Source organism: Rosa chinensis, chromosome 1 (assembly GCF_002994745.2).
Source record: "Rosa chinensis cultivar Old Blush chromosome 1, RchiOBHm-V2, whole genome shotgun sequence".
NCBI classification, from domain to species: Eukaryota; Viridiplantae; Streptophyta; class Magnoliopsida; order Rosales; family Rosaceae; genus Rosa; species Rosa chinensis.
Window position 1 is genome coordinate 35,137,303 of NC_037088.1, and position 25,012 is coordinate 35,162,314.

Genomic DNA, 25,012 nt, shown 5'->3' on the forward strand with positions numbered 1-25,012 from the left:
TGCATGTGTGTGTGTGTGTATATATATATATATATATATATATATATATATACTGTCAGAAGATGGGCCAGTACTGATGGAAAAGTCAAGTTACTTTGGTCCTTTTTGGCAAACCAAAAAAAAAAAAGAGAAAAAAACAAGCAGGCTATGAAAACATAAAATATATATATCAAGGGAGGATTGAGAGACGTACCTTAGTCTCTTCTATGTGGTAACAACAACAAAGGCAGAGGCAAGGAACCAAGTAGCAGCAAGTCCTGTCAGTAGAAAGGAAAAGGGCAAAAGTAAGTGCAGGTCATTGAGCATCTCTATTATTAATTCAGAAACAAGTGAAGACAAAGCACTTTAATTACTTGGTGTTCTTCTGCAACACAAGGACAACAGTCAACCAAGCAGGGAAATTGAGAGCCATAGCCGAGTCTAGAGTTACTGTTATTGAAGAAGAAGACAGGTTGGACAAGCAAGTATGAGACCTCATATTGAAAGGTCAACGGATCAGTTCATTAATTTCCTAATTGAGACTAGGAAAATATGGCAAAAATCTTAAATTTTCTGCTATATATGACACCAATATATTGATTGCAGAAATTTTGTGAACAAATATTTTATTCGGAAAAAAATCAAGGATTTATTCCATAAATATTTAACAAAAAAAATACTCCTATATTATGGACTTTATCACTTGTCCATTTGGAGTCCTTGCCATATTTACAAAATTAAATCTTGATTGCAATAGAATTTCTAAATTAAATCAAGATTTCGGGAAACTCTCTACAATTTTAAATCAAGATTCCATAGGAATCTCTACAACTTCGGAGTTCTAGAAGTTGGCTACAAGTGAAGCAAAGTGCCGTGTCAAGTTATGAAAAAAAAAAAAAAATGAAGTCAAATTCAAACTTCAAGTCACACCTCCAACACATGACAACATGTTTACGACGCACCTTGAAGTGGGGGCATTTGTAGACACCAAAAATTTAATGAAAATAAAATTCATTAAATAATTCAGTCAACACTTGAAATTATGACCGAACAAATTTAGTCGGCATGTGGGTCCCACAAAATGTGCACGGAGCTTATGAGTAAGTAGAATCAGGCGGACTCAGGGAATGACACGTGGCGGCATACAAAAAAGCCCGACGGCAATAAATAAATTTGTTCCGACTTCATCAGCTGATATTAAGGTGGATCAATTAAATTAAATCAATTGATTCCGAGTCAAATCAAGTATTAAATTTGGTCTGCTAATTAGATGTCAATTTATTTAAATTGATAATCAAGATGAAAATCAGCCATCAAATTAATTGGCTAATTCCTTAATAGTCGTGATTAAATCAGTTAATTAAAGCTGATTGATTTAATTATGCTATTAATGAAATACAATTAAAATCAGTCATCAAATTAATTGGATAATTCCTTAATGGTCGTGATTAAATCAGTTAATTAAGGTTGATTGATTTGATTATGTTATTAAGGAAAATGCAATTAATTACGTGTCATCAAGGCATTTCAAATGAAGAGAGACGCCGACACTAGAAACACCTCTTCTCAAATCAAGAGAAGGACTTCAGCCAAAAAGAGAAGAAAATACTTTCAAAATTTCTGAAGCCTCCCAAGCTCGTGTGCAGAAACCTCAAGCTGCCAAATAGCTGGTTCCTCACCAACCTCAAGTCAAAACATTCGTCACGTGTTGACTCTCGTGATCATCGTACGACTCAAGATCAAGCGTCAAGCCCTTGAGTGAAATTCATCGTCGGAGATAGAATCAGAGAATTACCGAAGATTGTAACCCGCACTTAAATTAATAAAATTATTATATTATTTTGTACATGTGTCCTTCTTTCATTTGTTGCAGGATTTTCGTGTTTACAAGTAGGTCTAATTCTTTTCAAAATTAGGCCAGGTTAGAGAGTGTCTTGACACCCTCATTCATTACTTAGTGCTTTGGGCTGGCCTGGCCCGAGAGCTTGACCTCCTTGGGCGATGTTGGGCGTTTACGGTCTCTCAAGTGCTAGTCGTAACTCTGATCATGGTTCTCCGAAATTGGTAATTATCTCGAGTTGGAATAGAGAAAGCGGCTTATGAATGAGGAATCGGCTCCTATTTGTTTGCAGGGAAGTAGCTTTCTATTTCGTAGCACAATTGCGTGATTAGCGGATGGTTGGCTAGAAGATAATTTTGCCTCAAAAGACACGGAGTTGTTCTTTGTCTATGATAGACCTCATCAAAAAGTCCGCGGATTAAGTGGGCCGATGGAGGCCCGCCGGCCCTGAGGGCTAAAAGTCCGACCCGGCCCATTAAAAAGCCTGTCTCGGTGGGTAGTGGGCCGGCCCTCCAAAAGCCCTCAAAAACCCTGCCCGGCCCGTAAAAACTCGTAAAATATTATATGTGTGTGTGTGTGTGTGTTTATAAATAAACACACACATATATAGATTTATATTTGTGTGTGTGTTTATATATATATATATAGACACACACACACACATATAGATATATATTTGTGTGTGTGTTTATATATATATATATATATATATATATGTGTGTGTGTGTGTGTGTGCGTGTGTTTATATTTATATATATATATATATATATATCTGTGTGTGTGTGTGGAAGTTCTTATACTTCTATATAGAACATGTGCATTAGTGCATATATATATTCTACATATCGGTTGACCAATTCGATCGGATTCGAACATATGGTGAAATTGGCTAATTTTTTTACCACACCCATAATTTATTGTAATAAACTCATCAAACGGTCGGTTTTTCCATTTTCTTTGAATTGATAGGGGTTGCTCTTTGGAGTGTATGATATATAAATATAGGTTTATAAGAATAACTAAATTTGACCTAGTTGATAGAATTCGAAACGAGAACCAAATTGGCTGAATTTTCTACAACCACCATAAACATTACAATCTCTCCATCTAGCGGTTGGTTTCTCCGAATTCATTTTCCACTTCATGGTTGCTTTATAATGAACCTCAACAATTTAAATGCAAGAAAAAATTTCATGTTAGTCCCTGCTCTTTCAATTTGATCAGCAACACCCCTGTGCTTTCAATTTCAATAAGTCGTGCCCAAAATTTACTGTTCGGTCCAATTTAAACGTTAACTATGACTATGGGCCCACTTTAGGGGCTAAAAATGTCATTTCAAATACATTTTCTTCTTTTCTCCTCTCTCTCTCTCTCTCTCTCTCTCACCCACGCACTGCCACCGCCGAAAATCATGGCGTCCGGCGCCGGAAATACGGAGCTCAGAGCTCCATTCCTCCATCCCCACCCATCTCATCTCCCTCGATGCTCAGATCAACACCTTGGCCTTGCTGGAGCTCTCCAAGGTCGTTCTCCTGTTACCTCGCCTTAAGCCCAATCCCGGCGACTCCTCCTCCGCTGTCGCTTCTCTCGCCGAAATATTGAAGCCCGATTGGCTTTCCAAGCATCGGACCAAAGTCCCAACCGTCTCCGCCTACCTCATCTTCTCAGATCGGGTATCCAACGATCCGGCCCAGTGGCTCGAGCTCTGCTTTGAAAATCTTGTTTGCACCTAGAGACTGGATTTTTCTGGGTTTTTCTTCAAGTTTTGGTACGGATTTTCTTGTTTCACTTCTGGGTTTTTGCCATTTCTTGCGTTGAATATTGTTCTTTTTTTTTCTGGGTTCTTGGTTTTGGATTATCATGTGAAGGTTTTTGATTGAAAATTGAACTTTCTATAGATATGAGCTCGGAGTTTGATGAAGGTTGGAATCGGAGATTTTGGTTCATTAAGGGATTATAGTGAGAGAATGAGGGAATGAGGGTTCGGAGCAGAGGAGGAGAAGAAGATGATGAGGAGCAGAGTGAACATACTGTGTCGTCTTCGTCTTCTTCTGAAAACCGGAAAAAAAAAAAATTGTTTGTATTCGAATTGGGAGAAAATTAAAACAGGCATATGAATGATTCTTCTTTCATGTTTTGCTCGAGAAGTAATTGATGGTATTCAAGCTTCGGTTTCCTCTTTAATAGCATCTGGACAAGAAGAGTGGGGATATGGGTCTACTTTTACATTGCCTTTAGTTCCAGCTTCATTAAGAACAGCAAGCTGAGAAATTGAAGGTAAGCCTTGAATCATTGGCGGGCCTAAAGTTACAGCCTTGAAGGCTTGTGACGCTAGGCTTCTCATGATTAAGTTGTAAAGCCTTCTGCAAACCAACCAGGACGAGGTATTCCCAGATTTCTAGTATCTAAAACACTTATGATTTCTAGTAGTTTTTTGAATAAATATTTTGTAATATTTTTAATTTCCCAGATTTCTATATTTGTAATATTCAGATGGAAAAAAAAAAGTTTGTAGGAAAATTGTGTGAAATGTCGAATTTAGCCCTTCAAATGGGCCCACTAACTGTTAATTTGGACGGCACATTAAATTTTGGGCACAGCTGATTGAAATTGAAAGCACAGGGGTGTTGCTGATCAAATTGAAAGAGCAGGGACTGACATGATGTTACCCCCAAACCACAGGGTACTAAACTGAAAGTTTTCCTAAATGCAATGTATAAGTCATACAACCTTAGGAGGAAAATTGGTGTAGGCCAATGTGTTTGTAATTAATATATATATATATATATATATATATTTTATGTCCACGCGCATCCATTGATGGAATATTTACAAACGTGATGTGAAAAAATAAGCACGTTTTGCGGTCGTCATGCCATCGGTCAACTAAGAAGACATACAAGTGACGACGGTTGACCAATTCGATCGGATTCTAAAATATGGTGAAATTGGCTAAATTTTTTACCACACTCATAATTTATTGTAATAATGTCATCCAATGGTCCATTTTTCTATTTTCTTTGAATTGATAGGGGTTGCTCTTTGGAGTGTATGATATATAGATATAGATTTATAAGAGTAACTAAATTTGACCTAGTTGATCAAATTCGAAACGAGAATCAAATTAGCTGAATTTTTTACAATCACCATAAAACATTACAATCTATCAATCGAGCGGTTGATTTCTCTAAATTCATTTTCCACTTCATGGTTGCTTTAGAATGAACCTCAACAATTTAAATGCAATATACAAGTCATACGACTTTAGGAGGCAAATTGATATAGGCCAACATCTTTGCAATTAAAATTAAAATTTTTATCTTATGTCCACGCACATCCATCGATGGAATATTTACAGACATGATGTGAAAAAATAAGCACGTTTCGCGGTCGTCATGCCATCGATCAAGCAAGAAAACATACAAGTGACGACGGTTGACCAATTCGATCGGATTCTTAAATATGGTGAAATTGGCTAAATTTTTTACCACACTCATAATTTATTATAATAATCTCATCGAACGTTCGGTTTTCCCATTTTATTTAAGTTGATAGAGGTTTCTCTTTGGAGTGTATGATATATAAATATAAGTTTATAAAAAATATTATCTTTAAAGATTTATTTGTAAATAAAGCTCGCAAGGCCCGCCCAGAAAAAGCCCGCAAGGCTTAGCCCGGCCGGGCCCGAAAAAGATCGTGAGGCCCGCATTAAATTGATGGGCTTGGATCCTTCATTTTACAATAAAGCCCGGCCCGGCCCGACCCGCTACTATTTAAAAATGGAGTAAGGCCCAGCCCGGCCCGTTGTTGAGGCCTAGTGTATGAGTCCGCTTAAAAAGTAGGCTCCACTTAACTTGTAATGAATTTGCAGTACTTAGATAGGAGCTTGGTTGTTACTCAGTCATTTTTTTGTCTTTAAGGGTATGTAGACTCTGGCTTTTTAGCTGGTCATCTAATGCAATGAACCTTCTATTTAACATATAAAAAAAATTATAAAAAAAAAAAGCGATCAACTATAAAGGTTGAGTGATCTTTTTTCCCTCCATATCCATATTGCCCTAAAATACTCGTTACTTTAACATCTCTTATACGTACACCACCCTAACTCAAAAGTAGCATGAAGAGGAGATATAAGGTTTGAATTTGTTTGATCCCCTTCTAACATAGATCGAAGTTTGAGAAAAGTATAAATAATGACTATCATTAACATTTTCTCATATTCAGTTCTTGGCCGGGCAATTTTTCAGTATTTCATTCCACCATATCTTTGGAATGACAAATTGTTAGAAAATTTGGGTCAATGGATGTTATTTTCGCCATCAAATTTCATCTCCTCCAAATTCCGCAAATACAGTATTTTAATAGTAAATAAATATAATCACATTGATGCCATAACAAGCTGAAAATAGAAGATCAACACTTATTTTTTAGATTTGCGAGCCGCCATCCAACGATTACTTTAAAAAAAGAGTTTAAAGATTGAGGCGTGTAAACACTGCCCTTAAGAGTAGATTTCGCCCCTCGGAGACAATGTCTCGGTGTAGCAGGTTTGTGGTGTCCTACCCTCCAGGGTACAACAACCCCGATCCCTGTAGGTGTACACTCTCAATACTCAGATCGTATTGAACAGCTTGAAACTTTCTTTTGGAGGAATAGATAAATTAAAGGAAACACATGAATACTTTGAACTCGGAAAGGAAACAAAGGAAATTGAATTTCTTGTTGTATATTTTGATTTGGAAAGCTAGAGATTATATAGGGCAAGGATGATTAATGCAATAACAATTTGCCAATAGCAATTAAGCTTTGTATCTTATGTTACATAAATGAATATAATGACATTAATTAAGAAAAATTAAAACCGAAGGTATCAAATAAGAAATGAACCAATATAATTGCAGAGTTAATCAAATGAATAATCCAAACTGATGAAATCTTTGTAATAATCACAATCAAAGAGAGTTAATGACACAAAAAGAATTAATGACTATTACTATCTGCAAATAACGGTTCAAAGGAGGTTTCAAAAATAGCAGGTTTTTTGAAATATTCTAATTAAATTCCAACAATCCCTCACTATTTCAAAATACCAAAATTTCAAGGAAAGTGAAAGACAAGGAATACCAAAAGAAAGTGAGAATCAATGCATCAGAACTGGTGTCTTTTGGACTATGAACCAGCCATAGGACAAATTCGTGACCCATGAAACCTTGGTGAAAATAAATTTTTTTATGTCTCAAATCAAGCTGTTCGAAGCTGGGTAGCGCGAATAGGCCATGCGCCCCACCTGGATATTCATGAATGCTCTAGAGAGTATGCCTTGCTCTCATAGAAAGCGGCCCCACTTCCACATCTATATAGGTGAATCCATCAAGTGTGTACTGCAAACAAACACAGCACCCAAATGTTTGGGCTATGGAACTCATTAAGAACATTTTTTCAACCTTACACATTGCAGTTCAAGCACTATTTATTTACACCACAGGGAGGCACCATCAATAGCTTTATTTGATGGTGCACCACTGACCAACAACCAACAAGTGACTTGTTCTTACCCATATGAACCTACTTCATGGGATCTCCAATCACTTAGGTTGGGTTACCATCACTCTTGATCTTTGTTTGTAGGCATAAGCCTCATCCCCGTCGATGTATTAGAGCATCTTCAGCAATGCTAGCCATTTTTGAGTTAAATTTTAGCTAAAATAGCTAAAAAGTCATTTTGGCTAGCCACTTTAGAAATACGTCCGTATCAGTGCTCTCTATTTTAGCTAATTTTGAGTTTATATTATTTTTTAAATAAAGATTAAATAGTTTAAATTTATTTATAAATTACATAAAATAACCCAAAAGAAATGTTTTCAATTATAGAGAGCCTCATCTCGCTCTCTATATTTATGAGCGAGATAGCCAAAAGTTATAATGGAGAGCCACTTAGAGCATCTTTAGCAATGCTAGCTATTTTTTAGTCAAATTTTAGCTAAAGTAGCTAAAAAGTCATTTTGGCTAGCCACTTTAAAAATACATCTGTACCAGTGCTCTCTATTTTAGCTAATTTTGAATTTATATTATTTTTTAAATAAAGATTAAATAATTTAAGTATACTTATAAGTTACATAAGATAACTCAAATGGAATATTTTAAATTATAGAGAGCCTCATCTCGCTCTCTATATTTAGGAGCGAGATAGCTAAAAGTTAAAATGGAGAGCCACTTAGGAGTCTGGTGCAGCTGCTAAAATATATAAAAAGCTAAACACACTCTCTAAAATAGCTAAGGAGTCAAAATAGAGAGTCTACTAAAGATGCTCTTAGGAGTCTGGTGCAACCACTAAAATATATAAAAAGCTAAACATGCTCTCCAAAATAGCTAAGAAGTCAAAATAGAGAGTTTGCTAAAGATGCTCTTAACCACTAGCTTTTGGCTTTTGGTCTAGTGATTTTGTCAGAGTATTGGCCATATAAATATAAGAGCCTATTTTTTTTGTTTTTCCTTGACCCCCACATTTTTGAGTCTGTTTGAATTAGCCTCAAGCTCGTAAATGTAGGCAAGATAATATCAAGATATATATATTTACGCAACGAATCTTCGCTGATCAAGGACTTGAGAATTTAATGGGCAACATTATGTATCTGATTTCGTGACTTTGGATACTTTAGTCACCCCCATATTTGTAGCCATCAAATGTCTCTTAATTCTTGATCCATATTTATAGCCATCAAATGTCTCTTAATTCTTGATCAAAATTAAATTTGATCATGGAGGTACATTGAATGTCCATTTTCTCAAAGCATAAACCGAATGCAGCAATCAATGAGATAATTTTTCAAGGCATCAGCATAAGGGACAATATCGAGGTGTCAATGAATAAAAACCGCATATATTTATTTGTTTTGAAGCAACATTGACCGAAAGGCAATGAAAATTTGAAAGGCAACCCAAAACCTAAGGAAGCATATAGAGCTAATCATCTAAACAAATATGGCTAGAGAACCATGTTTAGAGACTTGTTGTCTCTAGAATATTAGATCCGGAAGCACCGATAATATAGAATCGGGTGACTATTTTCTTGGTAACCAAATTCTCAAGGCAACCATGTTCATTACCGTTTAAATATTGAGGCAACCCTTATTTATAGCCAAATTTTAAGGCAACATGTTTCGAATGCATCAACTGTAGGGACATATTAATATTCCGAGGCATCAAATTACCAAAAGCAATCGTCAATGTAAAATTGACAAAATAATTTCCTCCAACTGAGGCATCATCTTAATCAAGAGGCAATGAGAATATTGAGAGGCAACAACTTTATTATTTCCTAAGAAACAATAATCCGAAGGCAACATTTCAAGAAATCCTTTATTTTTGTCCCCAAAATATAACAATAAAATCAATTTTAATGCAAATAAAACTACAATTAATGGTAGCACTTAATGTAAACCATTACTACTCCATGCATTATAAACGGAAAAAATTGCATATTATAGTATCAACATTTAAATGCCAATTGAAAAATCATTAGCAATCAAAATTGACAACCATGCAAACTAAATGCAAAGAATAATTGTCATGGTAGAAGTTTAGAATTGTAAAAGTAAAATGAGAATTGGAATTGGTCTACTCATTTCATTTCATAACCCCTTTATATAGGGATAAAATTACAATGGAAACATCAATTACAATAATGATAGTAAATGTTGATTGTGATGTGATTGCAATTCCTTGATTCCCTCTTTCGTCAGTTTCTTTGACGAAGGCACATAATGTGTTTTTCCTTTAACACTCCCCCTTGTGCCAAGTCAAAGACAAAATGGTGCATGAGTTGTTGCCTCACTAAAAACCTTGCCAAGTAACAATAAAAACCATGTGGGACAAAAAATACACATTGGTCGAAGGAAAAGAGCACAACGCACCTTTACATTTGAGGATGACATGTGTGTGTTAGACTCCCCCTGACGTCTACACCTCCCCCTGATCCTTACATTAATCAAGGGAACTTGGAAAGTCTTCGCATTCCTATGCTTTTCACATGTATCTCAAATATGGCCTTAGGCAATGATTTGGTGAACAAATCTGCCACATTCTCCTCAGACCTTATTTGATTCACTTGAATCTTGAGGAGAGCCTGTTATTGCTGATTGTAGAAAAACTTTGGTGATATGTGTTTTGTATTATCACCCTTGATATATCCTATCTTCATCTGTTTGATGTAAGCTGCATTATCTTCATACTTGCAAGTAGGCTTTTTAGTGGTAGAACTCAAACCACTAGTCCCTCGAATATGTGTAATGATAGCTCTTAACCATATATACTCACGAACCGCCTCATGTAGAGCAATGATCTCTGAGTGGTTCGAGGAGGTAGCCACAAGGGTTTGCTTGCTTGATCTCTAAGATATCGCCGTGTTCCTAATGGTAAATACATAACCAGTTTGGGGACGACCCTTATGTGGGTCAGAGAGGTACCCAGCATCAGCAAAACTAACCAAAACATCATTTAGGGTTTTGGTGTAGTGAGTGGTACTTTTGCCATCAATATTTCCTTTAGGGATTGCAGTTCCATCTGCGGTCCCTCTTGTCTCTCTGTAGGGAAAGAACAGTCTCAAGTCAATGGTTCCTTTTAGGTATCAGAAAATGTTCTTGATACCATTCCAATGACGCTGCGTTGGCGCTGAGCTAAATCTAGCTAACAAGTTCACTGAAAATGTAATGTCTGGTCGAGTACATTGGGCTAAGCACAATAATGCGCCTATTGTACTTAGATAGAGAATTTCTGCTCCCAACACCTCTTTGTCATATTCCTTTGGACGAAATGGATCTTTCTTTGCATCCAAACTTCGACCGATCATGAGATTGCTAACAGGATGCGCTTTGTCCATGTTAAATCGCCTAACTTTTGGACATACGCAGACTGGTGGATTAGTATTCCACAAACTCGGTGTTCTAGTTCAAGGCCTAGACAGAATCGAGTTTTACCAAGATCCTTCATCTCAAATTCGGATTTCAAGTACCTTGTGGTTTCTCTTATTTCATCAAGAGTACCTATTATGTTCATATCATCGACATATATACCTACAATTGCAAATCTGGAACTTGTTTTCTTTATGAATACGTAGGGGCACAATTCATCGTTCTTATATCCCTTCCCAATCAAGTAGTCACTTAGACGGGTATATCACATCCGCCCAGATTGTTTTAATCTTTACAGTGAGCGTTTCAATCTAATTGAAAACGCACTCCGTGGTTTAGAGTCACTTGACTTGGGTAATGTAAGGCCATCAGGAACTTTCATATATATCTTTGAATCTAGATCCCCATAGAGATATGCAGTAACCACATCCATGAGCTACATTTCCAGTCCTTTGGAAACTACCAAGCTAACTAAGTAGCGAAACGTTGTAACGTCCATTACTTGAGAGTATGTCTCGTTAATGTCAATTCCAGGGCGTTGTGAGAAACTTTGAGCCACAAGGTGAGCCTTGTACCTCAGGACTTCATTCTTCTCATTACGCTTCCTGACAAAGACCCATTTATGTCCTACAGGCTTTACACTTGGTGGGGTTAGCACTACCGGACCAAATACCTGTCTCTTTTCAGAGAATCTAATTTTGCCTGGATTGATGCTTTCCATTTAGGCCAATCTGCTCTTTGTTGACATTTTGCAACAGAGCGTGGTTTGATATTATCGTGCTCTATGATTTCTTGAGCAACAGTGTATGCAAATACATCATCAATGTGTATGGAAGATCTTTCTATAAACTCATACGCACTCTCATAATCCATTGAGATTTCTTTGTTCTCTGGAATCATTTCAAACATCGGAGCGTCCTCCAGTATTGATTCTTGGACATAACTATAATCAGAGACAATCTCATGAGAAGGATTCTCTACATGGATGATTAATGGGTCGGTTTGTGCCTTACTCGCCCTCTTCTTCCTTAGGTGAGTGTCAATCTAACCAAGTGGCCTCCCCCTCTTCCTTTGGGGAGCCACGGCCTCAACAACACCTCCACTAAGTGTGGTTGCAGGGTCTCTATCTGCTGCGCTGTGCCCCTTGTTGGGGACTTTTAACCTTGCAGGCACATTTGCAGCTGGTATATGTGTTCTCGTCACTTTTGCGTTATCAGAAAACGCATCAGGCATCGAATCTGCTACGTTTTGAAGATCGATTATTCTTTTCACTTCACTTTCACTTTGTGAAGTGCGGGAATCAAAATGAGACAGAGTGGGGACAAATCACGACAATTCCTGTCATTCCCTTGGAAAATGTTTTTTCCTATCTCCCCCTAACGACGGGAAGACTGTCTCATCAAAGTGACAATCCGCAAATCTAGCGGTTGAGAGATCGCCTGTCATGGGTTCCAAGTAGCGGATAATTGTTGGAAATTCGTATCCAACATAAATACTTAATCGTCTTTGAGGACCCATTTTGGTGCGCTGTGGGGGCGCAATAGGCACATATACTGTGCAACCAAATATGCGTAAGTGTGAAATGTCAGGCTCATATCCAGTGATCAACTGGTACGCAGAAAATGGTTGGCTAGCTGTGGGTCTGAAATGAATAAGTAAAGCTGCGTGCAATATTGCATAACCCCAGGCAGATATAGGCAGGTTGGTGCGCATAACCAATGCCCTAGCCACCATCTATAGCCTTTTAATGGTGGCTTCTGCAAGACAATTTTGTGTATGCACATGGGGTAAAGGATGCTCTACATCGATCCCAATAGACATGCAATAATCATCAAATGCTTTTGATGTGAACTCTCTAGCGTTATCAAGCCTTATAGACTTGATGGGGTGATCAGGGTGGTGAGCCCTTAAACATATAATCTGTGCTAGGGGTTTTGTAAATGCAGCATTTCTTGTGGACAATAATGCGACATGTGACCAGCGTGTCGAAACATCCACAAGAACCATAAAGTACTTGAATGGTCCGCATTCTAGATGGATAGGTCCACATATATCTCCTTGTATCCTTTGGAAGAATGGAATGTTTTGTTTTGTATCTTTAGCATAGGAAGGTCTCGATCCTGTTTTCGCTAAAGACTAGGCCTTGCAAAACGAGTGATGTGCCTTTGAAATAGTCAATGAGGCATAATGGGAGGGAGGTAGTGCTTCTGGTACTTCAGAAGGCAATGGCTGCTTTTGAGCAGTACTAGGACCGACACCTTGCAGTGTGGCGGATTTTTATCCCATTTTATTTTTCGCTCAAAAAAAGGGATGTCCATATGAGTTCTTTAAAATACGGATCATCATGTCACGACCGGAGTGCCTTAGGCGGTCATGCCAAAGCCTGTATGAGTCAGTGTCCCACATTTCATTGTTGGTGATAGCATAGGATTCAATGATTCGAATAGTAGTGAGGTACAGCCCACTAGATTGACTCATAAATTTCTCTAAAATGCGTTTCCTTCCACATTCATTAGATGTAATGTAAAGGTATTTGGTTCCATTCTCACAGTGTGTTTCTACATGATAACCATTGGCGCGAGTATCTTTGAAACTTAACAAGGTTCGATTAGCTCTTGGTGCATACAGAGCATCTTTGACTTTAAATATATCTCGTATTCTTTAGAGTATTTCTATTTTAGTAGAATGATAATCTTTTCATTCTAATAATTTTTTCTCTAGATGTATTGCTTTACATCTTTATAGTGCTATTTCGAACCATGTAAATATGTATAGTAAATGAATTTGAATAAATTCAATTGCTTCAGAATACAATCTGAAATTTATTAATAAGCCAATGATAATCAAATCAAGGTCTTGTTCAAAGATCTAATTTATCAACTCTTTCCTGTTTGACTGAAGGGTTCATCGGTGCCCTTTGCACCTTGTTTCCATGACCACTAGGGCCAGTACCACCATCTCTACACCATACATTGGGAGGGCCTCCACGGCCCATACCACGACCCCCACGTCCCTTTCCACGTGGTGCATTGTTGCCACGTGGGTAGGGATCAGCACGTCTAAGCACGTCCAAACCCCTATGCATTAGGGTTCTTTCCACCTTTCATTTTTCCATAATTAGCCTCGGAAATTTTCTTTGTCCCAGTGGGCCTGGCATTGTTGTTCAAGAGAACCTCATTATGCCTCTCAGCCACTTGCAGTAGGTTAATCAGCTTATTGAAAGTTGTGATTCTTATATTGTCATACTCCAACCTACACTGGTTCACTAGTATAAGTGCTGAAGTGGGAAAAATGAAAAAAGTCTTCTGGATCATATCATCTTCTGTGAGTTCCTTTCCACATAAATTTAGACGTGCCTTTAGGCGCAACATGTCCTTGTTGAAGTCATTGACCCTTTTGTAGTCAAGCAAGCGGATTTCATTCCACTGAACGGTCAGTTCTGGGAGCAAAGTATAGTGAATGTTCCCAAAACGTCCCTTAAGGGCATCCTACAGTTCTTTAGGTGTCTTCAACTGAAGATACTCCCATCGTAGGCTATGATCAACATGTCGCCTAACAAACATTAAGGCCTTTGCTTTTACCTTGTCAAACGGTCCATCGTCTTTGGGGTTGGTGAGAGTTTTGATGGTGGCAGTGTAGTCTTTTGCCACAAAAGCAGTTTCTACATCTGAAACCCAACGATGGTACTCAATTCCTTCTGAGTCCAAAATTTCAAATTCAGGTCGAGTTGGATCAGCCATCTACATAAACAAGAGAGAAGATATAAATTACGCAGTCATAAAGACATCCACGTGAGTTATTTTTCAGAAATATGAATTAGATTTCAAGACCAAGATTCGTAATGGTCACATTTTTTCTTTCGATACTATGTGAAAATGCTTTATCACAGTAAGTGTCTATGGATAATGCACATGAATTTTCATTATCATGGCAAAACGGAATTTATATGTTGCATTCTAAAATTAATCACAACACATGTAATAATAAATAAAACATAGCATATATAAAAATAAAGTACATGGCATGCTCAAAATTCATAAATATACAACAAAATATATGCTACACAGAATATATCATGCGTAAAAATATAAACAATAGCATGCTTAGGAATAATTATATAAACGTAAATAAAAATTACAAAACATGCTCAAAATTTCATAAATAATATATAACAAAAATATATATAATCATGCTTAAAGATAATTATATAAGACATAAATAGCAAGGCATGCTTAAAAAAAATCAATATTATCTAATTAAATATGCTCAAAAGTTCTAATTATAAACAATTAATTATACCATAGTATGAAATTAAATAAATAAAAGAGAACATACTTGGTTTGGAGAAAATAAAACAATCCTAGCGCACGCGCGTGTTGATGCAGGCATGCGTAGCAATGTTTTTGGGCTTGAAAAAAACTGGGTCGCTTCCTCTTTTTGTTGTTTTTTTTTTCAGCAATGGGCCACAAGGCCTTATTTTGTTTTTTTTTCTTTTTCTTGGCCACAGGGCCTGATTCCCTTTTTTTTCTCTGGCCTTCCTTTTCTTCTGTTCTCTTTTTTTTTTTTTTTTTGAATTGGGCCGGGTTTTTTTTCTTCTTTTTTTTTTTTTACTCTCTTCTTCTTCGCGTCTTCTTTCCCTCTTCTCCTTCCTTCTGGATTGCAGATGGGTGTCTGCAACGATGGTGTGCAGCAGGTCGTGCGACTGGGCAGGGGCTGGGCTGCAGTGCGTTGGGAAGCAATGTAGGCCGAGGTGAGGCCGCTGGAATCAGCCTGAGCGCGGAGGCTGGGCTGCGCTAGGATCTGCAGGCGGGGCAAGTAAGGCACGGGTCTGGGATCTGCAGCAACAGGCAGGGCAAGGGTGCTGGGGCTGCTGCACTGATTTTTTTTATTTTATTTTTTTTGGAATTGGTGGCGGCACAAAAGAAGAACAAGTTTTTTGTTTATTTTAGGTTTTCGTTTTTTTTTTTTTTTTTTGACGGGAGAACGAAAGAAACTTGAAAACTAGGTTTTTTTTCTTGGCTATTTGCTCTGAGCATGCTGATAGCGTGTAAAAGTAATATGAGAATTGGAATTGGTCTACTCATTTCATTTCATAACCCCTTTATATAGGGATAAAATTACAATGGAAACATCGATTAACATCAATTACAATAATGATAGTAAATGCTGATTGTGATGTGATTGCAATTCTTTGATTCCCTCTTTCGTCAGTTTCTTTGACAAATGCACATAATGTGCTTTTCGTTTAACAAGAATATAATTTTCCAATATAATGCAGCAATAAACAAACAGTAATTGTTTTAGGTTTCAGTGAAAAGACTTTCAGAACTCAATAATACTTTTGAAACTCTTCAAAACCATAATATGAATGCACGTTGAAAATATAAATCAATAAAGTCGTGAAGAGAAATGACTTATCTCTAGAGGTTTCATCACATATAATTATTTGTCAAGTAGTAAACTTACCAATTTGCAACTATTAATAAAGTGCAAATGAATTTCAAATAAATAAATAAAGTGCAAATGAATTTCGAAAATATAATCTTTGCAATGAAACATCCATCAACAGTTCTACTCTTAAGATTGTTGGAAAATTTGGGTCGATGGATGTTATTTTCGACATCAGATTTCATCTCCTACAAATTCCGCAAATACAATATTTTAATAGTAAATAAATATAATCAACACTTATTTTTTAGATTTGCGAGCCACCACCCAACGATTACTTCAAAAAGAGTTTAAAGGTTGAGGCGTGTCTTAAGAGTAGATTTCGCCCCTCGGATACAATGTCTCGGTGTAGCAGGTTTGTGGTGTCCTACCCTCCAGGGTGCAACAACCTCGATCCCTGTAGGTGTACACTCACAATACTCGGATCGTATCGAACAGCTTGAAACTTTCTTTTGGAGGAATAGATAAATTAAAGGAAACACATGAATACTTTGAACTCGGAAAGGAAACAACGGAAATTGAATTTCTTGTTGTATATTTTGATTTGGAAAGCTAGAGATTATATAGGGCAAGGATGATTAATGCAATAACAATTGCTATTGGCAAAGCTTAATTGGTAACTTATGTTACAGAAATGAATAGATGGATGTTATAGAGGATTTTGTTGGTAGTTATGTAGTTTTTGTTTAATGTATTGGAAAAGATTTTGGAAATCGGAATGTAAGGTTTTTCGATTAAAAATTAATTGAAACATCACATCAAATGTCAATGCTCACTGATATATAATTTATAATGCTTTTATCCAAATGCAGTAATGAATTCAACAAGGTAAATTTTATATTGCTCGCTTTGTTGTTCATGAATAGTTTATACTGCAGGATCATAATGTGAACTAATACCTATGGTATTGGTATTACGTCCATCCTGACCAAGCCAGTGTGTACTTTCTTGGATGAATGAAATGAGCTTGATGACTTAAACCGCGAGCTAGAGTGGGCTCAGCCCTCAAATTAAATTCACCCCACTTCTGTAGACCATCACCACACGGCCACAAAAGATTTCCTGCAACTCGAGTAATTGGCAAGAGAATTCCCTGAAAATCGATTTCTTGCACCGACATTTAAAGGCCTATACGGTTACAGAGGACCTCATTGCAAAAAAGTCACAATGAACCAACGATTAGATACCATTCTTGAAAGAGAATTATTACTGTTTATTGATGTGAATCCATACACACTGATTCCTAAACATGAAAAATTGCCACTATGCATGCATGTCAAAAACCACGTATCTGTTTCACTATTTTCCCGAGCATTACAGCAAGAGTACTATAAACCGTAACTAAATAATTCGATACGATACTCAGGCAAGCTTGGCTAGGACACCAACTAATGGTGCAGTATTAACAGTTGCTGCTTCAGCCATTTGGAAGTTGGATCTCGAATCCGTATAACCATCACTATCATTGGGTCCTCCAACTATTGCTCCATCCAATACATTCGGATTAGGGGCGTTCTTGTTAAACCAAGCGTCGAAGCCAGCTTGGCATGCAACTGGAGATGGATCTTTCTTGAATGAAACAATGGATGCTCCTCTATGATGAATTTGAGTTGGATACTTTGACCCAAATCCAACCATGTAGCTCATACCATTAGGATTTGAACCCAGGATATAGTCCACCTGTACGTTAAATAGAAAAACATTGTAAATCAGTACAAGTATGAAGTGCTTAATTTGTTTGCAAAGATGATTATTGGATTATGTCACAATAACATTTTGTGGTTGGTACAAAGGGGTGATTAGTTTCAAATAGATAATTTAATTATACCTGTGATCGGGCCAAGTCAAGTAGAGCAGGAGCCTGAACAATGCCACCACTACATTGAATGGAGGCACGTTTTGGGGAAAGGTACTCAGAGTAAACAGTTGCAATAAGTGTAGCAGCTGCAGTATACTGAAGATTGTTAAATGGCAAAAACCATAACAAGCCACCGGGCGTCTTCTTCACGTTGTTGTTACCCTTCTGAATGCAAGAGCAAATGAACTGCTCTGCCTGGTTCTTGTATTGTGACCACGGTCCTGAATCAGCCGGTACCTTGCCCTCCAAAACAAGCTTCAAACATGCAAAGAATACACATAAAGTCGCACAATTTTTTTGGTTTACTTCTATATCAAGGCTGCGCAAGAATCTTGCCCTAAAAACCCCCAAATTAAATAAAAAAAGCCAAAGTGCATATCCAAGCAAATTAATGATATCGTGAGTTGAAGAGATTACTAGAAACCCTGTAGTTTTCACAAAATCCTAGCCACCGTACATCACATATATATGCACCACTCACACACACATATTCTAGTGCTAATCTATCAATCTGGTTCAAAATTATGATCTAGTGATGTCGAATAAATACATACGCAATAATCTCTTACCTTAGCAACCAAGACCTGGGCGCCAACAAACTTGTCATCCCAAGAGAAAACGGTTCTTGCACCACCAGTATTACCTGCTTGACCAAGGTAATCCAGGTACGATTTATCATCAGTAGCACGATGAAGCCATGCTGCAGCCCACAATAATTCATCCTGATCGACAAAGGAAAATAAACAATTTTGGAATTTTGACAAAGGGAAAAAAAAAAGAGAGAAGAAGAAGATGTGATTGGTTTCTAGCTAGTCATATATATGTTAATTACATTACCTCATATCCGCTGCTGGAGTAGAACTGGCCTGCTACATTAATACTATTCTGATAAACACCAGCATGACTACGGGCAAATTCAAACAGCTGTTTCGCATGCGTCAAGAGCTTGCCAGAATATGTAGGGTCTTTATCCTTGAAAGCAATGGAAGCTGCGGCAAAAGCAGCTGCGGTTTCACCAGCAAGATCAGAACCTGGATGCTGCTCATCGATCTTGAAGGATGTCCGTGGGGTAGTCATGTCTTCCGGTCTCTGCCAACAAGTATGATCAGAACCGCCATCGCCAACTTCGCCATAGAGCACATTTGGCTGAGGGTGTGCTTTGATCAAATAGTCTGTTCCCCATTTAATGGCGTCCAATGCGTTGGAGAGCTCATTCTTGGTCTCAAGTTTGCTTGCGAACTCTATTGTGCTCCATGAAAGCATTGTTATTGTGAATGCCATGGGGAATCCAAACTTGACATTGTCCCCAGCATCATAATACCCTCCATCAAGATCAACCTGTATTATGTAGGCATAAACTTCATTCTAAATTATGTAGGCATCAACCTCTCTGTGTGCGTGTGTGTGTATTTAAATTAATTATTAACTTTGCTTGGCCTTTTGAGTTTTGGTAAGATCATTGAAGGAATGTCCAGTACGTTTTGGGCTTAGGGTTTGTGTTCAAGGGTTTTGGGTGTAACTAAAACTGAACCCTAACGACACCTAAACCACTATTCCAAAAACAACTTATTTCTCCAAATCCAACGATGCAGAATAATGATACAAACAAAATTTCTGAAAAACCTAACCTCTATATTCTTTAAAAAATAATAAATAAATAAATAAATAATTAGTAATTTGTTTCAAATTGCCCTTTGACTCTAAAAAAAAATAATACACAATTCATGTCCGAAACAAAATCCAGAGATGAAAAAAGGGCATATAGAACTTACACCAGCATCACTTCCATCTTTAAGCGCTGAATCGCCACGCCATTGCACTCTCTGTCCAGGAGGCAACTTACCAGATCGTTGAGCCTCAAAATACAACAAAGACTTTGTAAGAGCTTGCTTATAATCTATTGCTGCAAGCGACTTTGTAAAAGCTTGCTCATAATCTATTGCCGAAGTCGGCTTTGTAAGAGCTTGCTCATAATCTATTGCAGCAAGAGGCTTTGTAAAAGCTTGCTCATAATCTATTGCCGCAAGCGGCTTTGTAAGAGCTTGCTCATAATCTATTGCCGCAAGCGGCTTTGTAAGAGCTTGCTCATAATCTAAAGCCGCAAGCACTGAATGAGTTGATAAAATGAGAGAAAAGCAAACCAAACCAAGGACATGGATAGAAGCCATGATTACTCTTCGAAGAAAGTATTGCAAATTAAGCTTGAGAAAACAAGCTTCAATGCCACGAATTTATAGAAAAGTTTTGGGGAATCGTTTAGGCAACAAATTGATGTCAGATTCAGTGGGAATAGAGTAGTAATTACATGATAGAATATTTTGTGGGTTTTAATACGGAAAGTTAAGTGAATGTTTTCCTTGTGAATGATTTGCAAAGTGTGGCATTGCAAATCATACAATCAATTTAAACTTCAACCGTAAAGATGGCGGATTCAATGACTAAATTATAGTGAAGATTAAACTGTAATTCTAGATCATTAGATAGAGTAGTAATTACATGATAGAATATTTTGTGGGTTTTAATACGGAAAGTTAAGTGATGTTTTCCTTGTGAATGATTTGCAAAGTGTGGCATTGCAAATCATACAATCAATTTAAACTTCAACCGTAAAGATGGCGGATTCAATGACTAAATTATAGTGAAGATTAAACTGTAATTCTAGATCATTAGATTAAAGTACTATTGATGGCTGTGATAAATCATGAATTTCTATTCATTTTTTATTTCATCAATAATTGAAATTACAACAACTAGGTTTGTGTGAGTCAAACTCACGACCTCCTACTTAGGAAGAGAAAATTTATGCCACTAGACTAAATGATACTGAGTTATTCCTTTTTTATTCTAAAATACAAAATCAATTAATAATATGTTAAAGTGGCCTAGTGGTTCTTGCCTAGTTGGGTGTGCTCCCCAACCTAGGTTCGAACCCCGAAGCTGTCAAAGTGGTCAGGCAATGTGCTGCAATGCACAGTTGGAGCATTTCACATGCACCGAAGAGGTTTATCTTGGGCCTAGGAAGCCTTTGGGTTCCCCTTGACAAAGTCAAAAAAAAAAAATGTTAAAGGAAAGCATAATGTGTTTGTGCTGCAATGCACAGTTGGAACATTTCACATGCGTCGAAGGGGTTTATCTTGGGCCTAGGAAGCCTTTGGGTTCCCCTTGACAAAGTCAAAAAAAAAAATGTTAAAGGAAAAACAAATTATGTGCCTTCGTCAAAGTAACTGACGAAGAGGGAATTAAAGAATTACGATTGTATCTCAATCAACATTTACTATCATTATTGTAATTGATATTTTCATTGTAATTCTCTCCCTATATAAAAGGACTATCAAATGAAATAAGTAGACCAATTCTCATTTACTTTTACACGTTATCAGCATGAGTCTCTAGCCCTAGATTCGAAGAAAAAAAGAACCCAAACCCTAGATTTTTTTTTTCTTTTTTCTGCCACCACCCTAAAAAATAAAAACTTCCTTCTGCCGCCAGCCCACACGGGCCTCACCTAGCCTCTGCGTGCGCACCCCACCATCCACCCAGCTCATTGCTGCAATAGCCCAGTCTTTGCTACCCAGTCACATAGCACAGCCCCGATACCTGCAGCGTGGCCCACTTGATAGATCTCGCCTCCACCTAGCGTGCCCTACGCCCTGCACCTCGCTGCCCAGCCTACTCGCCTTGCACACCCGACAATAGCACCGGAAAAACTTTTCCCTTCAACCACTCATCTGTAAACCAAAAAAAAAAAAACAAAGAGAGAAAACCATAAGGAAGAAGAGCAGGCGGAGGAAGAAGAGAGAAAACAAAAAAGAAGAAGGCCCCGGCACACTGCTTGAAAAAAAAAAAAAAATTGCTACGCACACCTGCATCAACACACGCGTGCACTAGGATCGTTTTTTCTTCTCAAAACCAAGAATGAATCGATGAGAACTTGAGTGCTTAGTTGATAGTGGGACTACCCACACAATATTAAGAAATAGGTAATTATTCATTGAATTAATAGCTTATAATTCCTCTGAGACTATGATGATTGGATCATCACAAGTAATAAAAGGGCGAGGAATTGCCAAATTTTTGCTGCCTAACGGCACAATGTTTAAAGTCACAGATGCTCTGTATGTACTAAGAGCTAATCGAACCTTGTTAAGTTTCAAAGATATTCGTGCCAACGGTTATCATATAGAAACCCATTGTGAGAATAGAATCGAATACCTTTATATTACCTCTAATGAATGTGGAAGGAAACACATTTTAGAGAAACTAATGAGTCAATCTAGTGGATTGTACCTCACTACTATTCGGATCATTGAATCCTATGCCGTCACCAACAATTAAATGTGGGACATTGACTCATACAAGCTTTGGCATGAGCGCCTAGGGCATCCTGGTTGTGCCGTATTTTAAAGAACTTACATGGACATCTCTTCTTTTGAGTAAAAAACAAAATTGGACAAGAATCTGCCACACTGTAAGGTGTCGGTCCTAGTATTGCTCAAATGCAACCATTGCCTTCTGAAGTACCAGAAGCACTACCTCCCTCCCATTATGCCTCATTGACTATCTCAAAGGCACATCACTCATTTTGCAAAGCCTGCTCTTTAGTAAAAACAAGATCGAGACCTTCCTATGCTAAAGATACAAAACAAAAACATTCCATTCTTACAAAGGATACAAGGAGATATCTGTGAACATATCCATCCAAAATACAGACCATTCAAGTACTTTATGGTTCTGGTGGATGCTTCGACACGCAGGTCACATGTCGCATTATTGTCCACAAGAAATGCTGCATTTGCAAAACTCCTAGCACAGATTATACGTTTAAGGGCTCACCACCCTGATCACCCTATCAAGTCTATAAGACTTGATAACGCTGGAGAGTTTACATCAAAAGCATTTGATGATTATTGCATGTCTATTGGGATTATTGTAGAACATCAAGTACCCCATGTGCATACACAAAATGGTATCTCAGAAGTCACCATCAGAAGGCTACAGATTGTGGCTAGGGCACTGATTATGCGCACCAACCTACCTATATCTGTCTGGAGTTATGCAATATTGCACGCAGTTTTACTTATTCATTTCAGACCCACTGCTAGCCAACCATTTTCTGTGTACCAGTTGGTAACTGGAAATGAGTCTGACATTTCACACTTACGCATATTTGGTATATGTGCCTATTGCGCCCCTATAACGCACCAAAATTGGTCCTCAGAGACGATTAGGTATTTATTTTAGATACGAATCTACAATAAGTATCCGCTATTTAGAACCCTTGACAAGCAATCTCTTTACCGCTAGATATTGATACGCTCAAAGCAAGCATATAATTTAACCCTAGAAATATCATTAGTAGTATAAGCAAGTAGGGATCGTTCTATTCCGGGGATTGAGGGTACACCTGTCAATGTAGGACAATATAAACAATTAAAATAAAACAAAGTATAATATTTACATAATATAAACACAATTTACGATTTAGGGGAGGTTTTAGGTTTTGGTTTTCGAAAATTAAAAGAAAGAATAAAACTAAGTATAAACAAAAACACAAATACAAGAATGATATGTAAGAAACAAAGATTAAAACCGATTTCATGATTAAATTCGAATACAAACCTATATTGTTCTTCCAAGTCATGTGAAAGGAGTTGATCATGTGAAACATTCGAAAGCAAACGATTTCCCATATTTTACTTTTCAACGCTAATTAATCTAAATGAAAGCACATAGATTAATCCTATCAAGCATGTAATCAAACCCTAGAAAGCTAGTCAATCATACATGTTCAACGCAAGAAGTTCAAAGAAAGGCTATCAACTCAAGTGCACAACTTAGTATGAATAAGTTCACCTAATTGCAATCCTCTTCAATTGAATTCGATTTTTGTCCAAAACCTTTACTACTTTGATTCAAGTTTACACAAAACGAAAAGTCGATTTCATGTTCTTAAATCTAGCACCATTCATATCAAAACCCTAAGTGTTTCGAACCACATAAGATTAAAATACAAAAGTTATCTATAAAGCAAACTCAATCGAACAATCACACATAAGCAACTTTGGAATCACAACATAGAAATCGAAAATCCTTAATCAATCATAAATTTTCAGAATATAAACCTTGTTCAAACATAAACGTTAACTAGAACAACATCCAACGAAATCAAACAAGAAGAATCAAAAGTGATTACAAGAAAGAAGGTTGAATTACACCGTGAATGGAGAGATGGATGAATAACTCGAATGATGAACTAATGAAACTCGAAAGCAAGCTTCAAAGTACACGGCTTCAAGGTGGAATGGATGATGATGCTCACGGCCTAAGCTTGCTTCTTCCTTCCTTGCTTGAAAACGCCAAAAGTTGCACTAGAGAATGGAGAGAGCTTCCGCGCGTAGAGAGAATTTTCTGAATTGTAAAGTGTTCTTGGAGACGTCTAGGGTGCTTGTATATATAGGGAACGGCAATGCTTGGCCTCCAAGCCGTGATTTTCTGATTATTTTCTCAAGGAATTAAATTAATAATTCCACATGCCTTCCACCAATGAGAAATTGCCAAGTAAGCCCTAGTGTGTCATCCAACCAATCATAAAACTCCAAGGAGATACCCTAATATATTCTTGCCGAAATTCCTTGAATATTTTCTGATTTTCTTCTTGATATTTCGGCCAAAACATGCTTAGGGTTTCTAGGAATGAACCTAGACGCAATTTGGTCTCTTTCTTGATTTCTTTCCTTAAACTCCACCCTAGAAAATCTCTTGCGTAATCTTTGATTCTTCCCTTGATTTTTCACGCCACTTTTGCCTCCTCCTTTTGATTTTCACGGCAATGCAACCCTAGGGTTTCCTCCATGCGTCACAAACCCTAATTCCATGGGCTTTTGATGGGCCTTGATCCATTTTGCCGAAAATCCATAGAGTTCTTGGGCCTCGTTGCTTCAACTTCAAGTCTTCTCATCTTCCAACGCAAAACTCATT

At 37.4% G+C, this 25,012-nt stretch overlaps 1 protein-coding gene across 1 annotated transcript; it reads right to left on the minus strand.

Moving 5' to 3' along the window:
- Positions 1 to 17,538: 17,538 nt before the first annotated feature.
- Positions 17,539 to 23,606, minus strand: LOC112182243 (endoglucanase 14; the record flags this gene model as incomplete). Its single annotated transcript, XM_024320683.1, has 6 exons — positions 17,539 to 17,856; positions 18,005 to 18,289; positions 18,604 to 18,756; positions 18,872 to 19,372; positions 19,807 to 19,947; positions 23,568 to 23,606. Coding segments are annotated over 6 exons (1,437 nt in total), but the record flags the coding sequence as incomplete, so codon positions are not given.
- Between the last annotated feature and the right edge of the window lie 1,406 nt (positions 23,607 to 25,012).